The 26,919-nt window shown below is 40.1% G+C and overlaps 1 protein-coding gene across 1 annotated transcript in view; it reads left to right on the top strand.

Moving 5' to 3' along the window:
* Window positions 1-26,919, top strand: part of TENM1 (teneurin transmembrane protein 1) — a gene marked incomplete at its 5' end in the record, with an annotated part of 121,118 nt that overhangs the window by 82,457 nt on the left and 11,742 nt on the right. Inside the window, 3 exons of the mRNA XM_008051919.2 lie at window positions 10,137-10,309; window positions 11,386-11,621; window positions 22,413-22,709. Coding sequence (XP_008050110.2) covers window positions 10,137-10,309; window positions 11,386-11,621; window positions 22,413-22,709 — 706 coding nt within the window. The remainder of the gene's footprint in view (window positions 1-10,136; window positions 10,310-11,385; window positions 11,622-22,412; window positions 22,710-26,919) is intronic.

Here is a 26,919-nt window from a genome sequence, read left to right as displayed (position 1 = left end):
TTCTCTTACATCTTAATAAGAGTAATAAAAGCTACTGTTCACTAAAGACTTACTAAGTGCCAGGTACTGTACAAGGTGATTCACATACATTTTTCTATTTGATCCTTGTAATAACAACATGGGATAAGTGCTCCTAAGTATGCTCACTTTATGGATGAGAAAACTGAGGCACAGAATGGTTAACTTGTCCTGATTCACACAGATGTCCAGAATTTAAGCCCCAACAGTCTGACCCAAGAGATCATGTTTTAAAATATACTACTCTTGGAAAAGATAAAGTTTCTAATGAGAATCTTTAATGTCTTTTGCAAAATCTTATGCCAGGTCACATAGCAACTGAAATTAGGCAAACGATTATTGTGAAAGCTAATAGTGAAATTCAGTTCCCTAACAAGAAGTGGCTGAAGTATTAACTAGTTTTCAAAATAATCAGTTCAACCATTCACTTATCTAACAAATAGTTACTGAATACCCACTATGTACTAGACACTGTTCTAGGTGCTGGGGATCTAGCCGTGAACAAAACAAGTAAAAAACATGGAGCTTATATTGTAGTGGAGGGAGACGAGTAAGATGTACAGAACTTCAGATGGTGATAAGTTCTATGGAGAAAAATATAGTAGGATGAGAGACAGCAAATAGGTGGGGCAGATGAGGTTTTTATTTCAGAATGGGTGGGCAGGAAAGGCCTCACTAAGAAGGTAAAATTTGAGCAAAGACCTGTAGGAGGTAAGAGAGTAAGCCATAGGAATATCCGTTTGGCTGGGGGTGTGTATTCCAGGCAGAGGGAGCAGCAGTGCAAAGGCCCTGTAGCAGGAACAAATCTGGCATGTTCAAGAAATAGTAAGGCAACCATTGTGACTGGAGCAGAGTCAGTAAGAGTAGTGGGGACAGGAAATTAATCAAGTGGCCAGAGCTACTTCATGTAGGGTCTTGTAGGCCACTGTAAGGACTTTGACTTTTACTCTGAGTCAGAAGTGGAGCTACTAGAGAATTCTGAGTAAAGAAGTTACGTAATCTGACTTAACGTTTTTAAAGAATCATTTTGTATTGAAAACAGACTATGTAGTAGAAGCAGGAGAACCTAATTAGGGAGTGGGGAGAGCTATTGCAATAACCCAGGCAAAAGATGGTGACTTGGACCAAGGAGTGGGAACAGTAAGAGATGCTAAACTTTTAAATACATTTTGACAATGCTGCTATCAGAACTTGGATATCAGAGATTGGATGTGGGGTGTGGATGAAAGAGAGGTCAAAGATAACTCCAGAGTTTTTGGCATGAGCAACTGAATGTTGGAGTTTTCATTTACAAAGAGGGGGAGACTATGCAAGAAGCACATTTTATTGGAACACTGTGAGGTGTAGATTGGGAATTCAGTTTTGAATATGGTCAATTTAGTTAGGCTTCTAAGTGAAAATATCAAGTAGGCAATTGGATGCATGAGTCTGGAATTGAGGGGAGAGGCTAGAGAATGAAATCTAGAATCTACCAGTGTTTACATTTAAAACCATGAGATGGGATGAGATATCCATTAAAATGAATGTAGACAATAAAGAAAAGAGATGTGAAGACTGATCAGGAAGCATTCCAATGTTTGGAGTTGAGGATATGAAGAGGAACCAACAAAAGAGACTAAGAAGGAAAGGTCAGTGAAGTAGGAAGAAAACCAGGAGGGTAGGATGTCCTGGAAACCAACTTTCTTAGTCTGTGTTGCTCTAGCAAAATACGTAAGACTCAGTAATTTATAAAGAGCAGATGTTTATTTCTTGTAGTTCTGGACGTTGGAAAGTCCAAGATCAAGGTCGCAGCAGGGCTGGTGTCTGGTGAAGGCTGTTCTTTGCTTCCAAGATGGCACTGCTTTCTGGGTCCTTGTACAGTGGAAGGGGGTAGCAACAAAAGGACCTAACTCGTTCTCTCCAACCCTTTTATAAGGTCATGAATTTCATTCATGGGGGCAGAGCCAACATGCCCTAGTCTCCTCCTCTCTTAGTACTATAATATTGAATTTGGGGGGACACATTCAGACCATAGCATCAGTTAAAACAGGTGATTCAAGCATAAAGGAGTGATCAGCTGTGTCAAATACTACTGATAAGTCAAGATGAGGACTTAGAATTGCTCATTTGATTTAGCACTGTGGAGATCATCATTTACCTTGAGAAGAGCAGGTATTATGATGGGAGACCAAAGCCTAAGTAGAATATTTTCTTAAGAGAGAATGGATACACAAATGCTCATAGCAGCATTATTCATAATAGCTGAGAAGTATAAACAACCCAAGTACCCATCAAGTGATGAAAGGTCAAACAAAATGTGATATATCCATATCATGAAATATTATTCAACCATAAAAAAGAATGGAGTTCTGATGTTCAGGTACATAGTACAACACAGATGAACCTCAAAACATTATGCTAAGTGAAAAGAGCCAACTATAAAAGGACACATATCATATGATTTCATTTATATGAAATGTCCAGAAAAGATAAATCCATAAAGATTAAAAATAGATTAGTAGTTGTCAAAAGCCAGGGAGAGGAGAGTAACTGCTAATGAGTATGGGGTTTATTTTTCGGGTGATGGGAATGTTCTAGAAGTCGTAGTGATGGTTGCACAACATTGCAAGTGTACCAAAAGTCGCAGGATTGCATAATTTAAAATGGTGACTTTTATGGTATGCAAATTATATCTCAACAAAAACAATAATAGTAATAAAAAGAAGGTGATGAGAAAGAGAGAGATTGGAGACAATGAGTAAAGAACTCTTTTGAAAAGCTTCCCTGGAAAGAGGAGCAAAGAAATTGGAGCTGGAAGGGAAATGAAATAAACAGAAGGGTTTCTTTTTTAATAAAAGAAATAATGCTATATTTGTATACTGACAAAAAATGATCCAATACAGAGGGTAAAGTTGACAATGCCAAACAGAGAAGAGAATTTTGCTGTCAAGATCAGTTTGTGTGCCCGTTTTCCAGTGGCAGCACTGTGTGGTAGGCAAAATTTTCACAGCAAGTGGAACCCAGGCCGGTTACCCAGACCCTGGTCAGCAGGAAGTAAAAAGGTATCCATTGACATCATTGTTGAATAACCAACCTTAAGCCACTGAGAGATGAGAAACACAGGCATCCACATGGGGGTAGTCATGAAATGTTATGGCCACAAAGAGACATTAGGTGTCATTTGACAAGTAAGGAAACTGAGACCCAGAATAGGGAAGTAACTTGTCCATTCACATAGCGAGCTGACTGATCTAAAGTCAGACGTTTGAGATTCCATTCCAGTGGTTTTTATGCCTCCCGGGGAAAAGAGGAGTGATCATCCAAGTCTGGAGAGCTAGAAGATTTCCCCTGTAGGAACAGGAAGAGAGGAATATGGTAGCACTACGACATTAAAAGGGAAGCTGAATAATCATTTGTTCATCCTTCCGCCTTAACTCCAGCCAGAATTATGCTGAAACCCTCTTGGCCAAATAGCACCTGTTGAGAGGAGAGGGTACCTCTTCCTCCTGGAGCAATCCATTCTGGTACTGAATAACGGTCTTTGACGAAACACAGCCCCTGTCCCTTCTTGCCCGTACATATAGGAATGAGCAACTTTCCAACCTTCAGAATGTGACTAATTCTTCCTACAGTCTTCTCTGTACAAAATCTGACTTCTTTCACTTTTATCCTCCAATGCTTTGGCCAGTTCTGAGCATTCCTTCAAGCTTTTTTCTTGTCCTTCAGAAGTTGGGGAACACCGAATTGGACCTACCCTTCTACTCTAGGTCAGAGCAGTGCCAAGATGGCTAAAAGACTGATACCAGGCCTGCCTAAAAGAGATTGAGTATTTATCTGAGGTGAGAAGGAGGCTTCTTTCTGTGCCAAAAGGGACAAATTGTTTGCCAAGTTGGAAATATAAATTCTGTTCTGAGACGAGAGTGAGCGAAACAGAAATAGGAGCAACATTTGGCAGGATGGAAGACTGCAGTGTAGATATGACCCAGCCAGAAATCCATTCAACTTTCGATTATCTGCAGCTATCAAGAGGAGAAATGATACAGATGACCCTGAACAGTATATAATTCCAAATGGGATTTTAAAATGCATCTTGTATTGTGGTAGTATGTGGCCTTTTATTATGTAGTATGATGTTGTTTAAATAGTTCACTGATTTTTCATAATCCGGTTTGACTTGGACCAGGCTCAAAATTGCACACCCCAAATATTAGTACTTGATACTTCACTACCCATAAGTGTCCTGAGTGTCAGGGGGAAAAGCTGACCACAGAGAAGTGGTTAACAAGGAGATAGTTGTCAAGGAAGAAATACTGGCAGAATGAAGCAGGTGTTCTGACCAAAGAGCTGGTGGGCTCCTAATTGTAATAACCATGCCACAGCTGAGATCAGAGAGAGGGATCCATCAACTCACACAGCAGACAAGCCTTTCACTGGGAGGCTGCAAGAGTAACCAGGATGCCCTCACTTGTTTCCCTGGCATTTCCCTGGGAAAGGCCTCTGCTATACTAAACTGAAAAGGTCGCAGACTAAGGCCAAAGCATCCATTGTGTCACTGCTGCTGGTCCGGCTAAACTGACAGTTCCTCAGTCCCCTTGCCCTTTATGGGAAGCCCTCGCACTCAAAAAACACTGCATTACATGATCTCTTGATCTTTGGTCTTCTGTATTTTCTGTTTCCGGACTTTGTTAGCACATTTCCTGCTCCCACCAAAAATAAAAATAAAAACAAAACACCAGGCCATGCACTGAGAAGTTGGAAAAGCCTTCACAATATCTCTGAGTGCCTTCTAGGCTGTTTTACAAATGCTCAGTTTTATCAAGGATAACTAGTGCAGAATTTCCCCTCCTCCCCAACAAGATTAGAGGGTGGGAATCATGGTAAACAAGTCATGTCCTTGGGTGAGATATTTGCCTGGGGACAAGATGCGATTCCCATGCAGAAATGCTTACATAATAATCAGTCAATCCAAACACATGAAATGTTTCCAGGACCTTCTGGAATCCCAGTGTAGGAAGGGAACTAAGGCATTGTATGGTTCACCCCATGTCTCCAGGCAGGTGAATGATTTCAATTAAACAAGAACATGAAAATGTTGACTGTCCTTTCAGGTCTTCAGAGATAGAGACTGGACATCTTTGCTCAGTCACCTCTCCTTATGCTTTATACCCTTGATATGGATCAAGCATGGGGCTAAAAAAATTGTCATGGGAAATGCTGGGGAGAGACAAAATAAAGACAGGGAATGAATGGAAGTAACAGAGGCTGGAAAAGATGTTGACCTGCACTATACAGGACACCTACGTAAGCCGAGTGTGGCCTCCCAAAACCACTACAGGTGGTCCTATCTGTTCTGTAACCACATTGCCTCTCATATCCACCCTGTCATTTCCATTTCCACTAGCAGCATCCTATTTATATTCATTCAACAAGTACATGTAGTAAGAATCTACTGTACACCAGACACTGGGAATACAAAGATGAATGAGACACTGTGTCCTCCCTCTAAAGATGTAAGAGTGTACAGTCTGGTGAGGAAGACAAGTCCAAATGATAGGCAATCACAAAACATTTAATAAAAGCAAGACAACGCCATCTTCTCTCACACGAACTGAGGCTACAGCCTCCTAACAGTTCTCTCTTCTCCTTATCTCCTCTTCCAAGACCCATTGCCACCAAAGCACTGTTTGGGTCATCCTTTTTTCCCCTGAAAAGCTTTCTATGCCTCTCCATTGTACGCTGACTACGTGCTTACTTCCAGAGCCCAGTATGCCAGCTCCCCCATGCTTGCCTCTCCAGGCTTATCTCCCGCTAGCTTCCCAGAGGAACCTGTGCTTCAGCAATGCTGGTCCCCAGTGGATATTCCATCCATCTGTGTGCTTTTCTTCATGCCAGCGCCCCTGATTGAAATGCCTTTCTTTTCTCCCCAGTTTCTTCCTGCCTTCCAGGATTCAAACACTACCTGCCCCTGCTCTTCCTCCCCGTCTTCTTCTCAGCCCAGCTGGAAATGGCCTCTGCCTCTTCTGAGCTTCTACAGCTCCTTCTTTACATAAGCACATGGCAATATTCTGGCATTAGAGTTACTTGTGTGCATATCTTATCTGTCCTACTAGACTGTGAATTTCATTCAGCACTGTATCCCCAGTCCTAGCACATGACTCTGATAGTTATTGAATGAAGGACAAATAAAGATAGAAGGACATTATGGGCTTGGAACTGAATCACAGGAAGCCAAATGAAGTTATTGGTGAGGAAAGGGGAATCTAGTATTTCCTAAAGAATTCTTATTAAGTTGGTCAGTTTTCTGACATGAAAGTGAAAAGAGATTCTGACGCCTTAATATTTCCTTTAAAAGAATAAGTGATGAATTTCCTTTCTATAATCTGTGATGTTTTCTTAAAAGCAAAGGTGGAGGAGCATCTAGCTCTACCCTGAACAGTTTAACTCTAGCTAAAATTATCCTCAAAAGAAAGGGCAGGCTATCCCTTATGAGAAAATACCAGACCAAATATATTTTTAATCATGTGTAAATATCATCTCCCCAACTAAACTATATGCTCCTCAAGGACAAGAATTAATTCTGAATTTCCTTTATATATGTTTCCTTTGCTTCACTGGGGCACACACAAACACACACACACACACACACACACACACACAGAGTATACACACACATAGCCTATCATGGTACTGCGGGACCCTCACAGTGGAACTCTCTAAAATCAGGACAGAAAAGGACAATTTGATGGCAAATCTCTTACCAAACCCAGTTCTGGTGACTATGAAGGTGGCAGTCATTGCTTAATGGCACAATTTACCCGCAGAATTTGCTTGCCTGGTACATTGTGCTACACCCTGCCTGCGGTGGGGGCTGTTTCCATGGTTGGCCTGAGGGGATCAGTTGGAACATATTGGCTTGTACTCTGCACCAAAGGATGCAGGCACCAAAGGGAAACACACCGCAAAAGAAATTTTGATTAAACTTGTTTCTTTGACATTCAGTCTGGAAAGATGCATTCCCCTGTGATGGGGGAAAAAAACTCAAACAAACCATAGGAAATCAAAGGCTCCCTTTATTTCTTGCCCACTTTGAGCAATCTTTCCAAAGTTGTGGGAGTTATCCACTGATGTGTACATCTGCCTGTCACTCTTCCTTTGGAAATGACCCCACAGAAGAAAGGTGGGTCTCTATGTTTTGATCCAGGGCCATATAAATGATTGAACACATGAGATACACCACACTGCAGACACCATCAAATGTGATTGCTTTGACTGTGACTAGCAGAATTGGGGTATGTGAGTGTGTTGAGAGTGGGTTGCTTTGTTTATGATGGAGTTACAGTCAAATGTACACTTTCAAATAAAAATGCCTATCCAGCCACAGAAAGAAATGAGGCAATTATAATTGTCTAGCTACCCAGCAACTGGACAGACCTGTGGGAAATGATACCTTATTCCCAACACCATTGCCTCTTTCACCAGAATAGGACCAGGCAGCAGGGTCTCGGCTAGATCTATCTGGGTAATTACAGTCTTATCCAGGACTCTTTAGTTTTCCTCTCTGAATATACCACTATCAATTTGGGGAGATGGAATAGAAACAGAATGTGTAGGAAGATACCTGTGCTCTTGGGAATAAGCCTAAAAATGTATCTCAGATAAAGAGCACCAATGATTTAGTTTAAAGTTGTTTGGTGGGTGGGTTAGGAAACCAGATTTATCCACAGGCCAGTACTAAGGTTCATTGTGCCTTATGACCCTTGGACCTCTGTACATGGATAGGTTAATTGGTATCTGTTTTTGTCATCTTGCCCTGATGAGTGAACTCAACCACTGCTCTCACCTTTGTATGAAATCTTGCTTTAAAACAAGGGGCTGGGCCATCCGCGGTGGCTCAAACCTGTAATCCCAGCACTTTGGGAGACTGAGGTGAGGGGGGTTGCCTGAGCCCAGGGTTCGAGTCCAGCCTGGGCAACTTGGCGAGACATCTCTACAATAAATAAAAAAATTAGCCAGGTGTGGTAGCATGCACCTGTAGTTCTGGCTACTTGGAAGCCTGAGGTGGAAGGATCGCTGGAGCGCAGCAGGTCGACTCTGGGATGGTTGTGAGCATGCCACTGCACTCCAACCTGGGTGATGGAGTGAGACTCCAACTCAAAAATAAATAAATAAATAACAATAAAATAAAACAAGGGGCTGTGTGACTAGGAAAGAAGGGAACTGCCCTAGGCTGAAAAAAGCACTGGAAACATGCATCCACAGCATCTTAGGTCATATTTCTTGAAGGAATGGTGAAGGGTGGCCTTGCTGAGGGCTGAGGAAACCCTTTAGAAATCAGGAAAGGGAAAACAATGAGACAGAGTTGCTGTTGCTGCTTGTGGAACAGAGCAGAACTGCCTGCATAATCCAGGTAGTTGGGGCCACAGTCTCCCAGATGAGGAAGGCAGGTAGTAGCTTCATTCTGTCTGCTGCCTGCAAACTCCTCTGCGCAGAAAAAAGCAAGGTGATACCTTGGGAAAATAAAGGCTGAATACTGTTTGCCTCTCCTGGAAGGAAGACAAAGCAGACAAGATCGGAGCTGTATCCAAGCCTTTCCATGCTCCTGTCTCGCCAGAGGCCTGCTTCTTGTAGTCCCAGAGCCCCAGAGCAGGCCATGGGCAAACAAGCTGGGCAGAGAAAAGAATTTTGCCACTAACCCCAGGCACAAACAGCACCCTTCAGTCATTCTTTGAAAATGAGTCCTTAGCTGCATAGTAGCAACACAGCAACCATTTTGACTGAAATCCATTTAAACAAAGGGGGCACCCTATTCAACATCTAGAACTTGGGGATCAAATGACCTATTGGATTCTTTTTTTCATACACATGATTGTTTTAACTGATGGTGTGTATGTGTGTTTGCATATACATGCATATGTTCCCACAGAACTGAACTTGAGGCAGTATTGTGTATAGGTTCAAGTTCAGGTTTTTCCTATCAAATACGATCCAGCCCCTTTTCCCAAGACTACCAAAGGCTGGCATAGGTTTAAAAATTTGAGCAACTACCCAGGCTGAGTTCTTTAAAACCTAGTGGATTAACACAGAATTACTATGCCATTTTGCATAATTGTTGGGGAGGGGGTAGTTGAGCCAGACTCCACCATTGTGTCCAGGCTATATCCTGCTCACTTTGGGTAAAAAGAATATAATTGTTTAACATTTTAAAAGCAAATAAAAGTGCTTAAATATTGTGTAATTTGCAACTTGAAAAGAAAACAGTAATGGGTTTCCAAGTGCATGTCTTTACTTTTAATGAAGTGTTTATTTTTCATGGTTCTATTGGCAATAAAAGAACAGCTCCACATCAAAAGCCTTCAGGGAAGCAGTTTTCATTTGGAGGACAGTGAGATTGCCAATAATTCTGATTTTTTTAAAAAGTAAACTCACTAGACAATATTTCTAGGTATAGGTTATTGCCTATTATCCCAGGTAATTATTTTTTGTCTCTTGCTCATATAGACAAATTACAAAACATTATGTACTATACTCTAAAAAAGATTTTTAAAAAATTTAAGTGACACCAAGATCAAGGGGTTCCAGAATGTTTTAATGAACATGTTTCCATTATCCTCTGTGCTTGTTCATTTTGTTGGAAGAATGATTCATTCATTTCAAATTTGGCAACTTAAACAGCAGCAAATTATAATTTTCCCATCATAATGCAAAGTCAGTTTATTGGCTTCTTAGGCTTTGAGGGCCCTTTGTATATCCTTTTCCTTTGACAACAGCACCGTCTGCTGGTTTTTATGATCTATCACATCTAATGGGATCGACCCAAATTGCAAAGAGGCCTCCCTGCAACATTGCACACAGCAGGACATGATTCATAAATCAGTTTTCCACCCTGGTGATTCATTACCAGATATATTTTTTCTGTAAAACAGCACAGCTCAAGGAAGTCATCAAGAATTCAGAAGCTGCAAAAAATACCTTCGTTTGATTAATCATCCTTCTGACCTTTTTCTTCTTATTGAACAAGGTTAATAATACTTGTTATCACTCAAAGTTAAACTGTATTAGCTGCCAAGTGATTTTTATTTTGCAAAGGCCTGTTATCACTGCCAGAAGTCTTCAAAATTAGGATTCGTTACATTCCTCAGGTACGACCCCGAGGGACATCTGACCAATGCAACATTTCCTACCGGAGAGGTCAGCAGCTTCCACAGTGACCTGGAGAAGCTGACAAAAGTGGAGCTAGATACTTCCAACCGCGAAAATGTCCTCATGTCAACCAACCTAACAGCAACTAGTACTATATATATTTTAAAACAAGGTAAGAATGCTTCCAACCTCGCCTGACTATAACAGTACCTACCTTAACATCTACCCTCAAACCTGTGCACACTGTTAATAAATAGAATTCACCTCTGGCTGAAAAGATGGACGCTTCTTCCTGTTTTTCAGCTATGTAGGCCAAACGCCAGACAAATTCACAGCTTTCACAAGTTCCCATATCAACTTTGGGCCACATTTCTGTGGGAGTCACAAGGTTCAATTCCTGCCAAGTCTGCCCTGCCATCAGATCATTTCCTAACACCCAGCTATCTGCAAAGCTCTTTCAGGGTCTGACTTGGTTATATGAAAGAAGTGAAGTCTGCACCCCAACTGAGCTTAGCATTCTAGATCAATGTTGACATGGGTGGGGAAAAGAAAAAAGGACAACTTAGAATAAACCAAGTAAGAATATAAGTGAAATGAGAGAATTAAAAACTCATTCTATCATTAAGAGAGGAAAGTAAGAATGAATGGAAGAAAAAAATAAAGAAGGATGATGATAGGATTTGAAAGGAATGTCTTGGAAACTAGAGGGGAAGTGGCCAAAGAGAAATTGCCTTCTCTCTGCCCAGTCATTAAGGCCTCATTCTGTTGTTAGTTTGTGGGACCAGACACTCTTAAGAGAAACAGTACCAACTTGTGTCAGTGTTATTACTTTCTGGGGTATAGTAACTTTGATGTTGGCCTCAGGTGGTAGGCATGCTGAGTTGAACTTCATACTCTTCTCATTCTAGCAAATCAAACTGAGGAGGCTGATCCAACAAGTCAGAGAGGGAGTTTGGGAAGGAATTCTTTAAAAATGAAATAGAAAAAACAAAAACAGCCTGCAGTGTTAGACAGGAGTCTTTTATCCAAAAAACAAGATACTCCAGCTGTGAAAATAACAAGACCCAAATGGTCAGAGGGCGCATCAGCCTGTCAGAGTGGTGGTCTAGCCCAGAAGGCAGTTAGGTCCACAGTGCCCCACCTACTCATGCCTTCCCGAACATTCTTCCTGAAGCTAAACCTGTCTCTTTCCTGCTTTCTGCTCTCTTCTTTCTTCCTCCTTTTCTTCCTTTACCCTTCCGTCTACAGAGAATACTCAAAGTACCTATCGGGTGAGTCCAGATGGTTCACTGCGTGTCACCTTTGCCAGCGGGATGGAGATCAGCCTCAGCTCAGAGCCCCACATCCTGGCTGGGGCGGTTAACCCCACCCTGGGCAAATGCAACATCTCATTGCCCGGAGAGCACAATGCAAACCTCATCGAGTGGCGGCAGAGGAAAGAGCAAAACAAAGGCAACGTTTCAGCTTTTGAAAGGAGGCTGAGGGTAAGGCTGGACCTTATACAAGATAAAGAACTTTTATGTTTTTTAATGAAAGCTGCAGAGTCTCCCTAATCTGAAGTCCCATTTCTCCAAATCTTTCCTAAGTGACTGACTGGCTTATATGATATACTAATTGAAGAAAGGGTGCTAATGGCCGATAATGGTTTAGTATCCTTAAATGAGCATTCTAATAGGAGCTTTCTTTGTCATTAGTTAGCTAAAGTGCTCTAATAGTAGCAATTTCAGGCACCAAGAAAGTCTGACTGGAGAAATGTGTTTAGTCAGAAGGCCTTCCAATACTCCTCCTCCCAGCATGCCCCGGAGTTGTGTATCAGGTTCACCAGATTTACCTAGGACCCTTCTTTGGGGTAGTTCTTTGGAAAGACCAGACAGACACACGCAGGACATGAGACATAAGGCAACATTTGGGCAAAAGCAAGATGAAAGTAAAATCAGTGAATGTTAGCATTGCCATGAATACATATTAAGGGCAGGAGGGATAAAGGTATAGTACTGAGACTGGGCTGGGATACTCAGAGAGAACTGCCTGAAGGAAATTAAAGATTTGGGTGTTTTCAGGTCCTTTCCACCACAGGTAACCAGAGATCTCTGTCAAAATTGCTTTTCTGCAGCACATGAAACCTACAAACACCACAGCACTCTGTCTACCTGTCTCTTCTTGAACATTAACCAATGTTAGGATGATGTGACCAACTTTCCAAATATAGTAACATTCAATATCAGCCCTAAAGCAACTGCCAGTCTGCGGGAAATAATCACTCACTATTGAGGCCAGGCCTGCTTTGAGTACCTGCGTCATGCCTGGGATACCGGGAATGCTTGCATTTTTTTTCACTCACAGTAAAAATTTGGTAATTTTAAAGTATGGCAGTGCAACTGCCAAGCGACCACCCAATTCTAGGGGGAAGCAGTCAAACCAGTCATATGGCTTCACATGAGCAAAATAATCTACAACAGTGCTCACTTTTCAGTCAGTTCTATTGGTAATGCAGCCACAGACTTCAGTGAGTTTTTTTGGGTTTTTTGTTGTTGTTGTTTTTTTTGGTTTGGGCTTGGGTTTTGGTTTGTTTTGTTTTGTTTTGTTTTTTGTAACAGCTACTGAACTTGCCTATGCACACAAGTCAATTTGTATGTTTTGATTTTATTGACAAGTTTCTTACAGAATACTTACCAGACATGCTACTGATTGAAGATGATAAACCGGTCCAAATATTCAAGTCTCTCTGGGTGAATAGCAGTAAAGGTTTCTATCAGTGTTCGAAAATGGGATCTCCTGGGTAGAACCCTGAATGGGGAAGTTAGAGGACCTGGCCTGGACACCCTGTTTTTTAGCTGGCTTCAGAAATGCCTTCATTTTTTTCTTAACCTGTGGAATGAAAATGTAACATTGGAGAAAACTAAGAACTATCTAATTTAGCTTATCAGTCTCATGGATTCACCACAGAAAAATTGTATTGAACAAGTGATCTCTTAGTGCTTCCCTCAGCTTATAGCCTCCATAAAGCATTATGAACTAAATCATATACTGTGTGACTTTGGGATTTTCCCTTCTTTAGAATAACCTATCCTATACTCTATGACCTTGGAATTTTTCATTTTCTAGAACAATCCATCCTGTTTTCTTTCTTCCATATAAACTATAAACCGTAGTTTACACCCCAATCCCAAATTGCCCTTAATGTTGAAAAGCTAATGATCATAAAACATTTGGGAGGTCTTTAGTGCTAAGGAGTAAAGAGTGTAGTTAGTACTAATTACAATGTGACCCATTTCCCATCCTGTGGTAGAGTTAAGCAGGTTTGTGGACTGGATTATAAAGGCAACAAACTCAGGGTCTTCTCCTCTATATCACTTCTAGGTTACTCCCCAAGGTCTTGAGACTGAAGAATGGAGCCCTTTATTGGCTAGGTGGTGTTACTATGCATGCCCCTAGAAATCTAATAACAGGCCGGTTTTGGGGGCTCAGCCTGTAATTCCAGCACTTTAGGAGGTCAAGGCGAGTGGATTGCCTGAGCCTGTGGCTTTGAAACCAGCCCAGGCACCTTGGCGAGACCTCGTCTCTATAATACATCAAAAATTAGCCAGGTGTGGTAGTGCGTGCCTATGGTTCTGGCTACTTGGAAGGCTGAGGTGGAAGGATCACCTGAGCCCAGCAGGTTGAGGCTGTGGTGACCGTGAGCATGCCACTGCGCTTCAGCCTGGGTGACAGAATGAGACTCCAACTCAAAAAAAAAGAAAAGAAAAGAAGTCTAATAACAATAACAACAATACTATTTTACGTATGTTTAGTGCCTCAGAGATAACAAGATACTTTCATAGCCAGACTTTTATTTTATCATCTCAATCATCAGTTGTTGTTATCCTCAGTTTACAGATAAGGAGACTAAGGCCCAGAGAGGTTAAGTGATTTGCCCAAAGTCAATCAGCTATTAAGGATCAGAGCCAGGGCTAAAATGCAGGTCTTCACCTAGCACAGCACTCTTTCCACTGCATCATGCTGTACACCTTGTTCCTTAACATAATTAATCTATAAATCATTGCCTCACTCAGTGGAGTCACTTTGGCAGGGCCTGAATTCTCCTTTCAATGTTGACAAAAAGAGACAAATAATTGACTCTAATGCAGTGGTGAGTGTGGGAGGCACAGGACAACTGGCTGGCCTCCAGGCTGGAAAAACATAGTGCAGGCAAAAGAAAGAGGGAGGCTGCTTAACTGGTTCATTTTTTTTTTTTTTTTTTTTGAGTTGGATTACTCTGTCGCCTAGGCTGGAGTGCAGTGGCACACTCACAGCCATCGCAGCCTCAGCCTGCTAGGCTCAGGTGATACTTCCACCTCAGCCTTCCAAGTAGCCAGAACTACAGGCACTACTACCACACCCGGCTAATTTTTTGATTTATTCTAGAGACAAGGTCTCGCCAAGTTGCCAGGGCTATTCTCGAATTCATGGGTTCAGGCAATCCACTCGCCTTGGCCTCCCAAAGTGCTAGGATTACAGGCTGAGCCACCAAGCCTAGCCAACTGGCTCATTTTTACCTGCTTTCTCCATTCTTGGGAATTTTGTTTGTACTGCTGCCTCAATTTTTCCAGATTAAGCATTTCCAGTTTAATGGAATGAATATGCTCCCAAAAGGTAGATGTGAATCCAAATTAACAAAGCAAAGTCTCTTCCCCCTCTGACTTTATTATTTCATACATGGCATGCCTTCACTTCTGGTAGCTTATCAAGGAACAAGTTGATGACAACTTTCTTCCTGGGTCAAATACACAGCGACCCATTTGTAAACATGCATATGAAGAATAAGCTTCTCTGATGTCCTCAAGTACCTCGATGCCTTGGAGTGACTTGTTTATTCTTCTGGTGAAGCTGCCATTTCACAGCAAGGGCAGATGGAACTTCCAGAGCTGTTGAGACAGAATTTCTGATAGTCACACAACGTAGAAGCCCCTGCCATACTGTGGGAAATGGGGCTACTCTTTGAAAATGCATGCAAAAGTGTGGTTGTAATTTGCAGATGTGCAGGTCATAAAGCACTAATTGTTCAAACACAAAATGACAGGTTCATTTAAAGGCCCATTTGGTAAGATGATAGATGTCAAATGTTCCGATCACACCTACCCAGACCTTGTGGCTGGAAAGAAAAACAAATTAGAACAGGATACACCTCTCTTTGGAGTTAAAGCAACATGAGTTGCTTTCCTCCAATAAAAAGTCAGGGTCCTCTTTAAGGTGACAGAGGGAAACTGTTGGGAAACGTGATACCCTACTCAGCCTAAGCAGGCGAGGGATTTGTTACCTCTGGGCCTTCTTTCACCAGCTCCATTAAGTGAAATAAATCACATTAACATCCTGAAGTTTCATTTATTTTCGAAATCCACTTCCCCCAACCTGAGTCGTGTTTGAATCATCTCCCTTGCAAAGTACTTTTGCATCCAGTCCATGTATCTTCTCATCTGCTGCATCAATCTGTCCCCATAAATATATTTCCCTGGACAATAGAGAAATTAGAGTGCAGATAACAATAGAGGAAATCATAAAAGAATTGGACATTCACCAAATGCAAACTGGTTTAGGAACTATATCCACATTGTACCTTGCTATGTCCATGGATAATAATGCTGTCATATGAGACTTATCCTGGCATTGGTTCCCAGAGCTCATTATAAGATTTCACAGACTCTGTTGTAAGGTTACAGCAAAACTCCAGACCTGTAACTCCATTATTAAAAAAAAAAAAATGGAGGAAGCTGAGTATGTTAAACCAGTGTCACAAAATCAAGTAGGATGATTATGTGTTTATAAGCAAAATGAAGCAAAGACTCATCTAAAACCTTTTTTTTTCCTTCACTCAAAGATAAATAAGAAGGGGTATGTTAGTTTCCTAAATGCAACATGTGAATGTTCACATGTGAGCTGAGAAGGAGAAACAAGTCCAGCTGAACACAGATTCTCAGGCTAACAAATGATGGGGAATTTGGAAGGGAAGCCAAGAGGGTTCCGGCATCTCCCTCCATTCTCAGAAACCACCTTGGCTGACAGGGCCCTCAGCTACAGGGTGCTCAGAATTGGAGTTCTCATTCACTTCCCACTGTTTTAACTTCTTTCTCCTCAGATTTTGTGGAGGCATTTATTTGGTGAAAATGTAGATAAGGAGCCTGCTTAGAGACAGATTAATCTATTATAAAATACATCTGTAGTTTTCAGGCCCAAGTGGCAATGCATCTACCCCTACGAAGTCACCTGGAGACAGGAGATTTCAAGCATCAAGGCTACTGGACAGTATTGATTTGGGGAATCGGTATCCTTGGGGCCTCCAAATCATAGAAACTACTATATTTGTTAGTCTTGGGTCAACCCCACTATGATAGCTAGAAAGAAAGCATTATTTCACATACTTTTTCACCTATCTGTAAGCATTAATGACTTGATATAAAATTTAAATTTTCGTCGCATGGTTATACAGGTGAAGTAGTCAACAGAAAAGTATTTAAACAAGAGCACATTAGCATAGTGCAAAAGTTTGAAGTTAAATGATATTGCCAAAGTCAGATGAGAAGAATGAGTATGCCCATAATTTTGCACTTTTCTCGTCTATAAAATGAGGGGCACAGACTGTGTAACCTCTATTATTATTATTAGTAGTAATATTAACCATAATAACAGCAGTTAGCATTCCTTAAAGTCTTTCCATGTATATTGCCTCACATTAATTCATTTGCTATTCAGAACACTTTATCAGGTGGGTTTATTACTATCATTCTCATTTTACAGATGAAGAAACTGAGGCACAGAGCAGTCACACAGCTAGTAAGCAGTGATTATAGAAGTTTAACCCAAGCAGTCTGACTCAATAGCCCATTTCCTAAGATCCCTTCTGGCACTAAGATTCTGTGGGCTGGCAAAATAAAAAGAGTGTCTTGTGAGTAAAAAAGATTAACAAGAAAAATGGAAACGCCAAATGAAATATTAGAGGCTGATGCTAATACTGAATATATGCCCTGTTCATTTGTGGGCAGCCCTGCAAAATAAAATAACGCTTAAGTAAGCTTTTGATTGTCTATCTAAATATATCAATAAAAAATAAAATCTGTGGAATCAATGTAGTGATTAAAAATAAAATACTAATTACCTTAAAAGTAGTGAGAGTAGAGTAGCATGTACTACTTTAAAATCAGGTGTGACTTTTCTATCCATTCTCACAACTTCCTGAAAATTATATGCAGTGCATCTTCCAAACTCTGACATGGCTATTTGACCTATCTCACTTATTCACCTTCTGACTTCTTCAGCAAAAAATTAAACAGGTAACTCCGTTGTACGGTAAACTGAAATGCTAGACAGTGTCCTTGAAAATTCAGCCTTCTCCTCCTTATAGAGGAGAGAAAATCAACAGCTGTGATTATAGCTCAGAATTCAGCACGTGTGTGTGTGCGTGTGTGTGTGTGTGTGTGTGTGTGTGTAGTTAGTTGAATCATAGCAAATTTCCTTCTGTGTAGACAAAAGTAGTCAAACATCAGCAATTGCCTTTAGATAAGCCTAATATAACATTATCTAATTGAATAAGTCTCAGATTGGAAGGGTTGAAGGGACTTTTGAACAATTAAAACGCCAACTCCTAGTAAAGTGCAGGAAAGGACTCTGAAAAGAGGCAGAGAACACTTGCCTTTGAAGCTTCTTCCTATAGTCACTCTCATTTCTGCTGGCAGCACTGTCCATGACTCTCCAGAGAACACTCTTCCCTCTTTCCTTCTGGTCCAAGAGTGAACAAAAATCAAGCCCTTCTCCTTAGTATAACTGGGGAAAAAATAAGGAAAATGAAAGAATACATTATAATAGCATAGACACATATTCCTTTATTAAAAACATTATGGAATTTGGCTTTCTTACCACAACATACAGCTTATCAGTTGCAGAACACAACGGTCTTGTTCAATATGTAACTGTCCAAAGAGACCCTTTTTTTAAATTGCTTTTTATAAAGATGTGGAGTACAATTCAGGGTTAAGTATACAAGCGTTGATTATGCAGGTACCCCTTGTTGATGAGGAATGCCCCTCCCTCCCCTGGCAGTTTCCCCCAACTGCCAATCCCACCCCCCCTCCCCTGGCAGTTTCCCCCAACTGCCAATCCCACCCCCCCTCCCCAGCAGTTTCCCCCAACTGCCAATCCTACCCCCAACCCCCAACCCCGCAGTTTCCCACCTCTGCCAATCCCTTGAGACCCTTTTCAAATTAGAACTATTCCCAAATTTCCTTTTTTGTTTGTTTGTCTGTTGGTTTGTTTGTTTATGCCCCTCACACTTAGGTCAAAGGCTATCATCTTTCAGGAAAGCAAACACTTGTATGAATTTAGAGCTTTTCCAAGCTTTCCCATGGCCACAGCAGTCAGTGGCGGTCAGCCTAGTTCTAATTCCCGCTGTAGAGGTTGGCAGCACAGACGCACTCAAGGAGGTTGACAGATCTCTCCTAGAAATGCATTCTCCTCTCCCTGGCTTCTCACACATGGTTTCCACAGAAGACTTAGTGGAGAACCTGTAGTATCTTCAATTCCTTCATCTTCTGTCTGCTTTTATCTGAATTTTACATTAACTTGCAACCCAGACTTTAAAACGAGTGTTTCAGCAACATTGAAATATCAGGGTGCATTATCTAGAAAAAAAAAAAAAAAAGAGAGAAGCATGACTACAGAAGTCTTAGCAGGCAGAGAAAGCACATTAGGCAGAGTTGTCCTCTGCTTGCTTTGTAGTGGATTTTTAAACAGTGATCTCTGCTTATGTAGCTGTAATGACTTTATTAAGAAATGTGTTCTTGAGTAGTAAACTGAATCTATCAGACAAATAAAACCACAAATTTAGTTGAACTGGAAATCACTTGTTACTTTGGCTCTTTAACTATCATTATAACATAAATCGTAACAGTTACAACCGTCTCTAGGAGTACATGGATATTTTACAGCTATTGTAAATGAACGGTATTACAGTTGGAGATATGTGGCTATAAAACCACAGGAAGGGTAGTTGAAGAAAGAACACCTGGTTTCCTATAGGCCTCCAAGCCCGTCGTATCAAAAGACAGGAAGTATGTGCTTCTCTATCACCTTTTAGGTGATAACAGCGGGTGACTGTATATTTATGCAAGACAACACTGCACGCATTGGCTACAGATGGTTTAAAGAGTCATGATTCCCAATCTGTGGCTGTGTTCCCTGAATTAAACCTATCCCTGAGACTAATAGCACTACCCTCCGAATAATTTCAGTATCTAATCACTGGTTTTCTGGCTAGAATTCATAGAATGGAATATTTGATTGGTCCTTTTTTGCAGAAGTTCAAAACTAAGGGCAAATATCATTAGCCCCTGCAGACCAGTAAAGAAAGTGAAATCAAAAGCAAAGTACCTCTCTGTCATGGGAGTGCTTTGTGATTTAGATATTCTTTTTCCTATCTTTCTGTTGCATAGTATTTGCTGAAGTTCTGAATGTTTAGCTTATATGGTTGTCAAAATATTGAAATGTACTATAAACATTTCTGTTATAATCCAAATCCAGTTCCTATTATCATCTAATAAAATCATGTGTTTGAGGGGGGAAAAAAGCAAAGTACCAGGCAGGCGCAGTGGCTCACACTGTAATCCCAGCACTTTGGGAAGCTAAGGCAGGAGGATTGCTTGAGCCCAGGAGTTCCAGATCAGCCTGGGCAATATAGCAAGAACTGTCTCTATAAAAAAATTTTTTTTAAAAAGAAAGAAAAGAAATTAGCTGAGTGTGGTAGTATGTACCTGTGGTCCCAGCTCTCAGGAGGCTGAGGCAGAAAGATCACCTAGGTCCCAAAGGTCGAGGCTGTAGTGAGCCGTGATCATGCCACTGTGCTCCAGCCAGGGTGACAGAGACCCTGGAAAGAAAGAAAGAAAGGAAGAAAGAAAGAAAGAAAGAAAGAAAGAAAGAAAGAAAGAAGGAAGGAAGGAAGGAAGGAAGGAAGGAAGGAAGGAAGGAAGGAAGGAAGGAAGGAAGGAAGGAAGGAAGGAAAAAGCAAAGTGCCACACGCCAGTAGAAAAATGGCAAATGTCATGAGCACACAATTCATAGGAGGCATATATGTAGCCAGTAGACATTTACAAGGGTTCAACCTTACTAGTAATCCAATACATTCAGATGAAAGTCACAGGAACATACCATTTTCCCACTCTCATACTGGGAAAAGTTTTCTAACAGTGGTAATACTCAATGCTAGCAAGGATGGAATGAGATGTGCTCTCTCACTGCTAGTTAATGGGGTGTGAATTTGTACAACCTTTGTGCACTATAAATTAATCTCTCAAGTTGCATCAGAAGTTTTTTAATATGCTCTTCTCATTTGAGCCAGTAATTTCATTCATAGAATTCTGTATTAAAGAAATACTTATTTACAGAAATGTTCAACAAAACATGAGAGATGAAAAAAATGGAAAACAAAAACTCTAATTTCCAACAATGGGAGAATAGATAAATAAATGTTTATCAGGCAGTAAGTTATTATGCAATCATTAAAAGCCATATTTTAACAATATTTAATAGCATGAGGAATGCTGAAGATAAACACTAGCTGAAAAAGTAGGATGTACATCTTTAAGTACAATCCTAGTTGTATGTTTTAAATGTATAAACAGAGATTATGCAAAAACAGTAATAAAAATAGAATGACATGCAGCCAAGTGTTAACAGTGATTCTTATTGGGGCTGGGATTACAGGTAATTATTTTCTTTGTGTCCTTTTTGTATTTTCTAATTTTTCTGCAATGGAAAAGTTATCACTTTTATAATTGGGGAGTAAGGGAGAGGAGGTTACCATAAAAAGCAAAGTGCATGTGATTCTGACCAAAGGAAGACCAGACTCATATGAGAATGTTGACTTTGCAGTTATCCAGGCCACTAAGTTAAAAGCATTTCCTGAATGAGGATTTTGAACTTAGATTCCTGTGACTCCTAGAGGTTTTCATGTTTGAGTTTCAGGAGGGTTCAGAGGCTTCCCGTGATTATGTCAAAAATGTTCATATGTGTGCTTATGTGTATTTTACTGGGACACATTGCATAGTTTTCAGATGTTTACTGGGATCCTTGACCACAAAAGTTAAAAATAAGATAAAGTTCAGTTGAGAAGTTAGTGAATAGTTTGGTCTGACTATAATTAATGCTGTCAAACCCTAATGTTGGTTTCATTCCCCTACCTCATTAACCATATATTTACTATTCTGTTCAAGATCATGTTGACAGTTCTTACAGGTATACAGCTAAGTATACAAAACTATAATCATCTTGCAATCTGATACGTGGGCCTATTCACAGGACTAAATAAAATGAGAAAAGTGATCATTATATTGTAAAACTAACAATTGTGTGTGTAATCTCACTAAATTCTTAGCACAATTTTGTGGTATAAAATCTCTTGTGAACCCAGTTGAATTTCATCAAAGTCAGACAACACTGAATGCTTTCTTCCAGGAATCCGATTGATGATCCCTTGAATCAGTCTTGCTCTGGGACAAGTGCAAAGTTTTGAGGTGCCCCCCCAAATGCTAGTATACAATAGAAGAAGCCTAGAACCAGAACCAAGGCAAACTACTAATTGTTTCTAAGCTCAAAATCCAAACTTAACTTTATGATTTAACCTCAGTTACTGGTGCCACACTTGCAAATGCTAGGGGAGCTACCAGCACCTACCAAACACATTTCCCTGCAGGCTTCCATTAAAAAAATTGCTGAGTGGGATTCCATTGCTAGGGGCAACTTGAATTCCCTTGTGATGTGTGTGAAGTCATATAACTCCAAGCCCAGGTAAACAAGAAAGCCAAAGAAGAGAATTTGAATAAATTAAAGGAGCTCACTGTATTCCTTTCTTCTGTTTTCTAATCACATAAATCATTCACCATCTTATGTTCTAGCTACTTCACTGGCAAAAAGGGAGAAGGAAGCCCACATAAAATAAGATCACATAATTACTGAAAACTGAGGCAATGCACTTGAGGCCTGAGCTATGAAAAAACAATCAGCAGCTATATATTGAGGTTCTAGAGTTTGCCAGGCACCATCCTAGGAATTAAGGCTTAGCCCTGACCCTCCAGCACACACTCTGATGGGGGAATGAAGACATTTGACTTCTGAGGAACGTGAAGCCATGAGGATTCAGATGTGAGAGAGAGACCCCACCAATGGACAATCAGGAAAGGCTTCACGATTTTGAATGCACTAGATGAGGAAAGCAAGGCTGTACTTAAAATGTATTTTGTATCTCTTTTTCGTAGGCCCATAACCGAAACCTGCTTTCAATAGATTTTGATCATATAACTCGCACAGGAAAGATCTATGATGACCATCGAAAGTTCACCCTACGAATTCTTTATGATCAGACTGGGCGACCCATTCTGTGGTCCCCCGTAAGCAGGTACAATGAAGTGAACATTACATATTCACCTTCAGGATTGGTGACGTTTATTCAAAGAGGGACGTGGAATGAAAAAATGGAATATGACCAGAGTGGAAAAATAATTTCAAGAACTTGGGCTGATGGGAAAATTTGGAGCTATACCTACTTAGAAAAGGTGAGTACATAGCGGGGGAAAAAAAACAAGTTTCAAGTTTCTGAATGAGACCCTTGAAACTGGCTCTAATTGGTGAGGACCTGTAGGAGGAAAACCTGTGTTCTGGCTGTTCTGTTCTGTAGAAGTAACAAAAAAATTGAACCTTCAAGGATAAGCTGTTTTTCAGCTGAAAACTTTCCCAACTCTGCCAAGCACTCTTTCAAACTGAAGTGAGAATAATGACTTAGCTTTCTCCTCATTTGAGCATATTTGTTCATGGTCTTGAAAAGGTATCTTTATTATGATGATAGCTCGTACTGAGGAAAAATAGCAAGAAAATTATAAAATTGTGTGTTAATATATCTCAGATCCAGTAAAGGCCCTCTCACCCGAAGGGTAAGGAATTCTAATTTTGTTATGATAGTCAGTGAAATTTTGGTTGTATACATTCAAGGACTAATTTCCTAAAGTAATTCTCCTGAGAAAGTGGTGGCAATGGGGCATCACTGCTAATAGTCCTTTGTGAGCAGTGAGTCTCCAGTCACATCCATAATGGGAGCTTATGACCGCTGCTTGGTAAGAATGGAAAAGAATTTTAATATCACTACAGAAACCATTTGTCAAACATCAGCTTCTACATAGCAAAATGGTTTCTGGTCAGACTCTTACCAGAGTAATTGATCTCTATCTGCTATCTCTATGCCTGATCTCCTAAGATAGTACTTCATGTTTCCCAAATCTATTCATTTAATAAATTTAGGAATTCATCAGTCCTAAATATTAACTTCAGGGAAAATTTTAAGATGCTTTCCCTTGAGTATTCATGGGCAATCAGCACAAGTCCTAGAAATTCATAGAAAGTCATAGAAGCTCATAGCTCATGTGACAAATTTCACTATTTGCATCAAATAATGCCAAGACTTTTTGATACACCCGTTCCAAAGTTAAAAAAAAAAAAAAGTAGTGTGCCGGTGGTTGTATGTCATGATAAAATGATTTTACTACTTTCCAAAATCAGTTTGGGGGGATTTACCAAGTTAGAAATGCCTAGGAGATAAGGCAGAATTCACTTGGGAGCCAGAATGAAAGGAGGGAGTCATTTGCTTTGTCCACCCCATGTATTTTTGTGCTGAAGATATTTATCAAATCTATATTCTATCCTCTACACTGGGAAAATTTCAATCTTATAGAGCAGGTCTTTTTTCTTTTTAATTTTGATAACAAGAATGATTGGCAAAATCCTATGCCTAGTGTCTACAAAGTGACAAACTTGTTACAACGTTACTGAATCCAAATATTTGCTGGTATGTGTACACAAAGTGTTTCTTATAGTGTATATTGAAGACCTTCATAAGAAAAAAAAAGATGCCACTGATTCTTAACAGGATATAGGCTGAGTTAGTTTTCCAAGGATGAGGACAGGTTTGCACCAATCCTTCCATAGGTCCTCCATGTGACTAGTTAAGTAGTCAGCACTCCCTAGGAGCATACATGGATTTATATTCATAACTCCTACCTCATTAGCACCAGAATATGACCAACTGAGCTAATTGTCTATAGACAGTCACATCTAAGTCTCATAAGACTTTCCCTTTAGGTTGTCTATACAATAACAAAAGAGCCTATTGAAAAGTTAAATTTCAGCCCTATGTGCAATTATTCTCTGACACCAATGAAAAGATTTTATTGTTTCTCTTTTTGGAACTATTATTATTTCATCAAATTTACTTGAGCTAAGTATCACATGATACAAATTTCACATTCATTCTCATTACTGTAGAAACTTAGTTGACAATAAGAAAGGGATTGGCAGTAGTGGGAAGCTGACAGGAGAGGGGGGTTGGGATTGGCAGTTGAGGGAAACTGCTAGAGGAAGGAGGGGCACACCTCATCAACAAGGGTACCTGCATAATCAACATTTGTACACCTAACCCTGAATTGTACCCCACATCTTTATAATAAAAAAAAGAAAGAAAAAACAAAACAAAACAAACGAAACTCTCTGGGAGACCGTCATTGTCTGCAGTGGATAGAAATAAGACCTTACTGACCCAGAATAAAGATCAAGCCAAGGCCCAGTGACTTCCTGGCCAACGAGATAAGCCAGCTCATTTGTGCTTTTTAGTTGACTTTTGTCCTTTTCTTGATTTCATGCTTAATTTGTTCTCTAATTAAAAGGGTAGTCACTGATTTAAGCAATCCTATTATGCAAAACTCAGAACCTACAAAACACATAATTATGAAATGGTTCTTTACTTTCCAAAAATCACTTATCATAAAATTGATTTTATTAACATTATTATTACCAGTGATCATAACTAATTCACTGAATAGATATGATGATTAAATGAAATAACTTAATATAAAGCACCCAAGTAGAGAATTTAAATGCTAGCTAGCAATTACTGCCACTTGAAGGTAAATCAAAACAGGAAAGAAAGCCAAGAGTGATGGCTCCCGCTTATAATCCTAGCGTTTGGAGAGGCTGAGGCAGAAAGATTGCTTGACAGCAGGAGTTCAAAACAGCCTGGGCAACACAGCTAGACCTTGCCTCTACAAAAAGAGAAAAGAGCAGAAGGGAGGGAGGAATTAAAGCATCTTTGAAATTGTGATTCTAGAAAAAAAACGGGGGGTCAGAGAAGAAGGTCGAATTTACCAAAATCCCATTTACATGTAACTTTTTTAGTGACTTGATGAGATTCTGTGTTTTCTTGCCTTCTTTCCAGTCCTCTCTTTAACATGGCCTTTGCTGGCATATTTTTTCACTATGACAAAGGCAAAGCAGGTACAAAGGGGCTGGTTCTTATAGTATGTTTTAAACCAAGAATTCTCAAACTTTGAAATACTTCTGGTATTACCTCTGTAGATGTGCTTGCCATACCTATACCGTGATATATTAAAAAGTAGCAGCAGACTTTTCACCTTAACTTGCAGAAATTTTATAAAAATAGTTTGACTTCCTCTAGAGTAAGTGAAAGTTATGCATATCATTTTCGTGCACAATGGTTTGCAGCCATTAGGAGAAAAATAATTATTTGGGTAATGGCTGCGGTTGCTTAATGATCTCTTCTCTATTAAAAAATCAATTATTGTTTCTTAAATTTTCTCTATGTGGTCATTAATTCTCTGTCTTGATTTATGAGACTTCTCTGAGTTAATTATATTTTGAAGACTTGTGGGGCTAAAATTTTGTATTACAGTAAATGTAAATCTTTCAGTTTCCTAAAATAAGTCTTGCGAACTTCATTTTTAAAAATACATTTAAATATATTTCATAATCATTTAATAAGATACTTTAGTCTTAGACATTTACAGAAATTGCCTCTTAGAGGCTGAGTTTTCAAAGGCTGCCTAGAGGGATCGAATGCCGGGTTTTTTTTGGCTTGAGCTTCCAGGTGGCCCCACACTGCCATCTGGTGGTTATTCATATGCCTTACCTTGTTAAATTTCTACTTTCCATTCTTGTTCATGATTGTCCTTTTTTTTTTTTTTTTTTGCTTTATGATGATCTCTTTTAGGACCTCACAATCAATTAAAAGAATAAAAGTCTCTCAATCTATTTGGACTAATAAGACATGGCCTTTTATTCTGTAGCAGCATTGTGGACACTGGATGAACACATAAGCATTGTTTTTGAACAAAGTGATAATAATGACCACCCAAAGTGAAAAAGCAGCCAAATGATAGCTAAATAGTATTCTGGCAACATAACAGTTACATTCACTCAATTCTAATCATGTCATTCACATTCTGTCCATTGGCAGGAAGCTTTAAAAGAGACCAGGGGGCTTTTGAGACAGTATCAGCACCATCTAGGACCAGGGTTCAGGCAGTGGTTTACTGCAGGCTAGAGGATGAGAATAGGGAAGAGTAGAATAGCATTGTGCTATAACTACTTGGCAAGGCTGACACAGCGACTCGAAAAGGCAAGGCTCAGGCAGGCTGATACTAGATAATGTTTGGGAGCCATATGGTTATTGTCCCTGGTCCGTGTCACAGGTGACGTGTCATTTGTTCATGGAAAATTGACAGAAGAGAGTGGAAAGGAACTGAAATGTCACTTTCAGCATAGAGACAATGGCAAAGGCATTTTCTACCAGTTCCTGTATAAAGCCTCTCTGCCCCCATCCCTGGCCACCTGCTACCCCCTTCTGGTTCGCTTGAGTTCAGCCTTGGTCAAGGGAGGCAGTTCTCCCTTCATGTCCCCAAGCCCACACAGGATTTCCAAGTC

The sequence above is a fragment of the Carlito syrichta genome, unplaced genomic scaffold (assembly GCF_000164805.1).
Source record: "Carlito syrichta isolate Samal-C Ts95f unplaced genomic scaffold, Tarsius_syrichta-2.0.1 Scaffold245254, whole genome shotgun sequence".
Taxonomy (NCBI): Eukaryota; Metazoa; Chordata; class Mammalia; order Primates; family Tarsiidae; genus Carlito; species Carlito syrichta.
The sequence above is the reverse complement of the archived record's forward strand: the minus strand, read 5'-3'. Positions and strand labels throughout refer to the sequence as shown.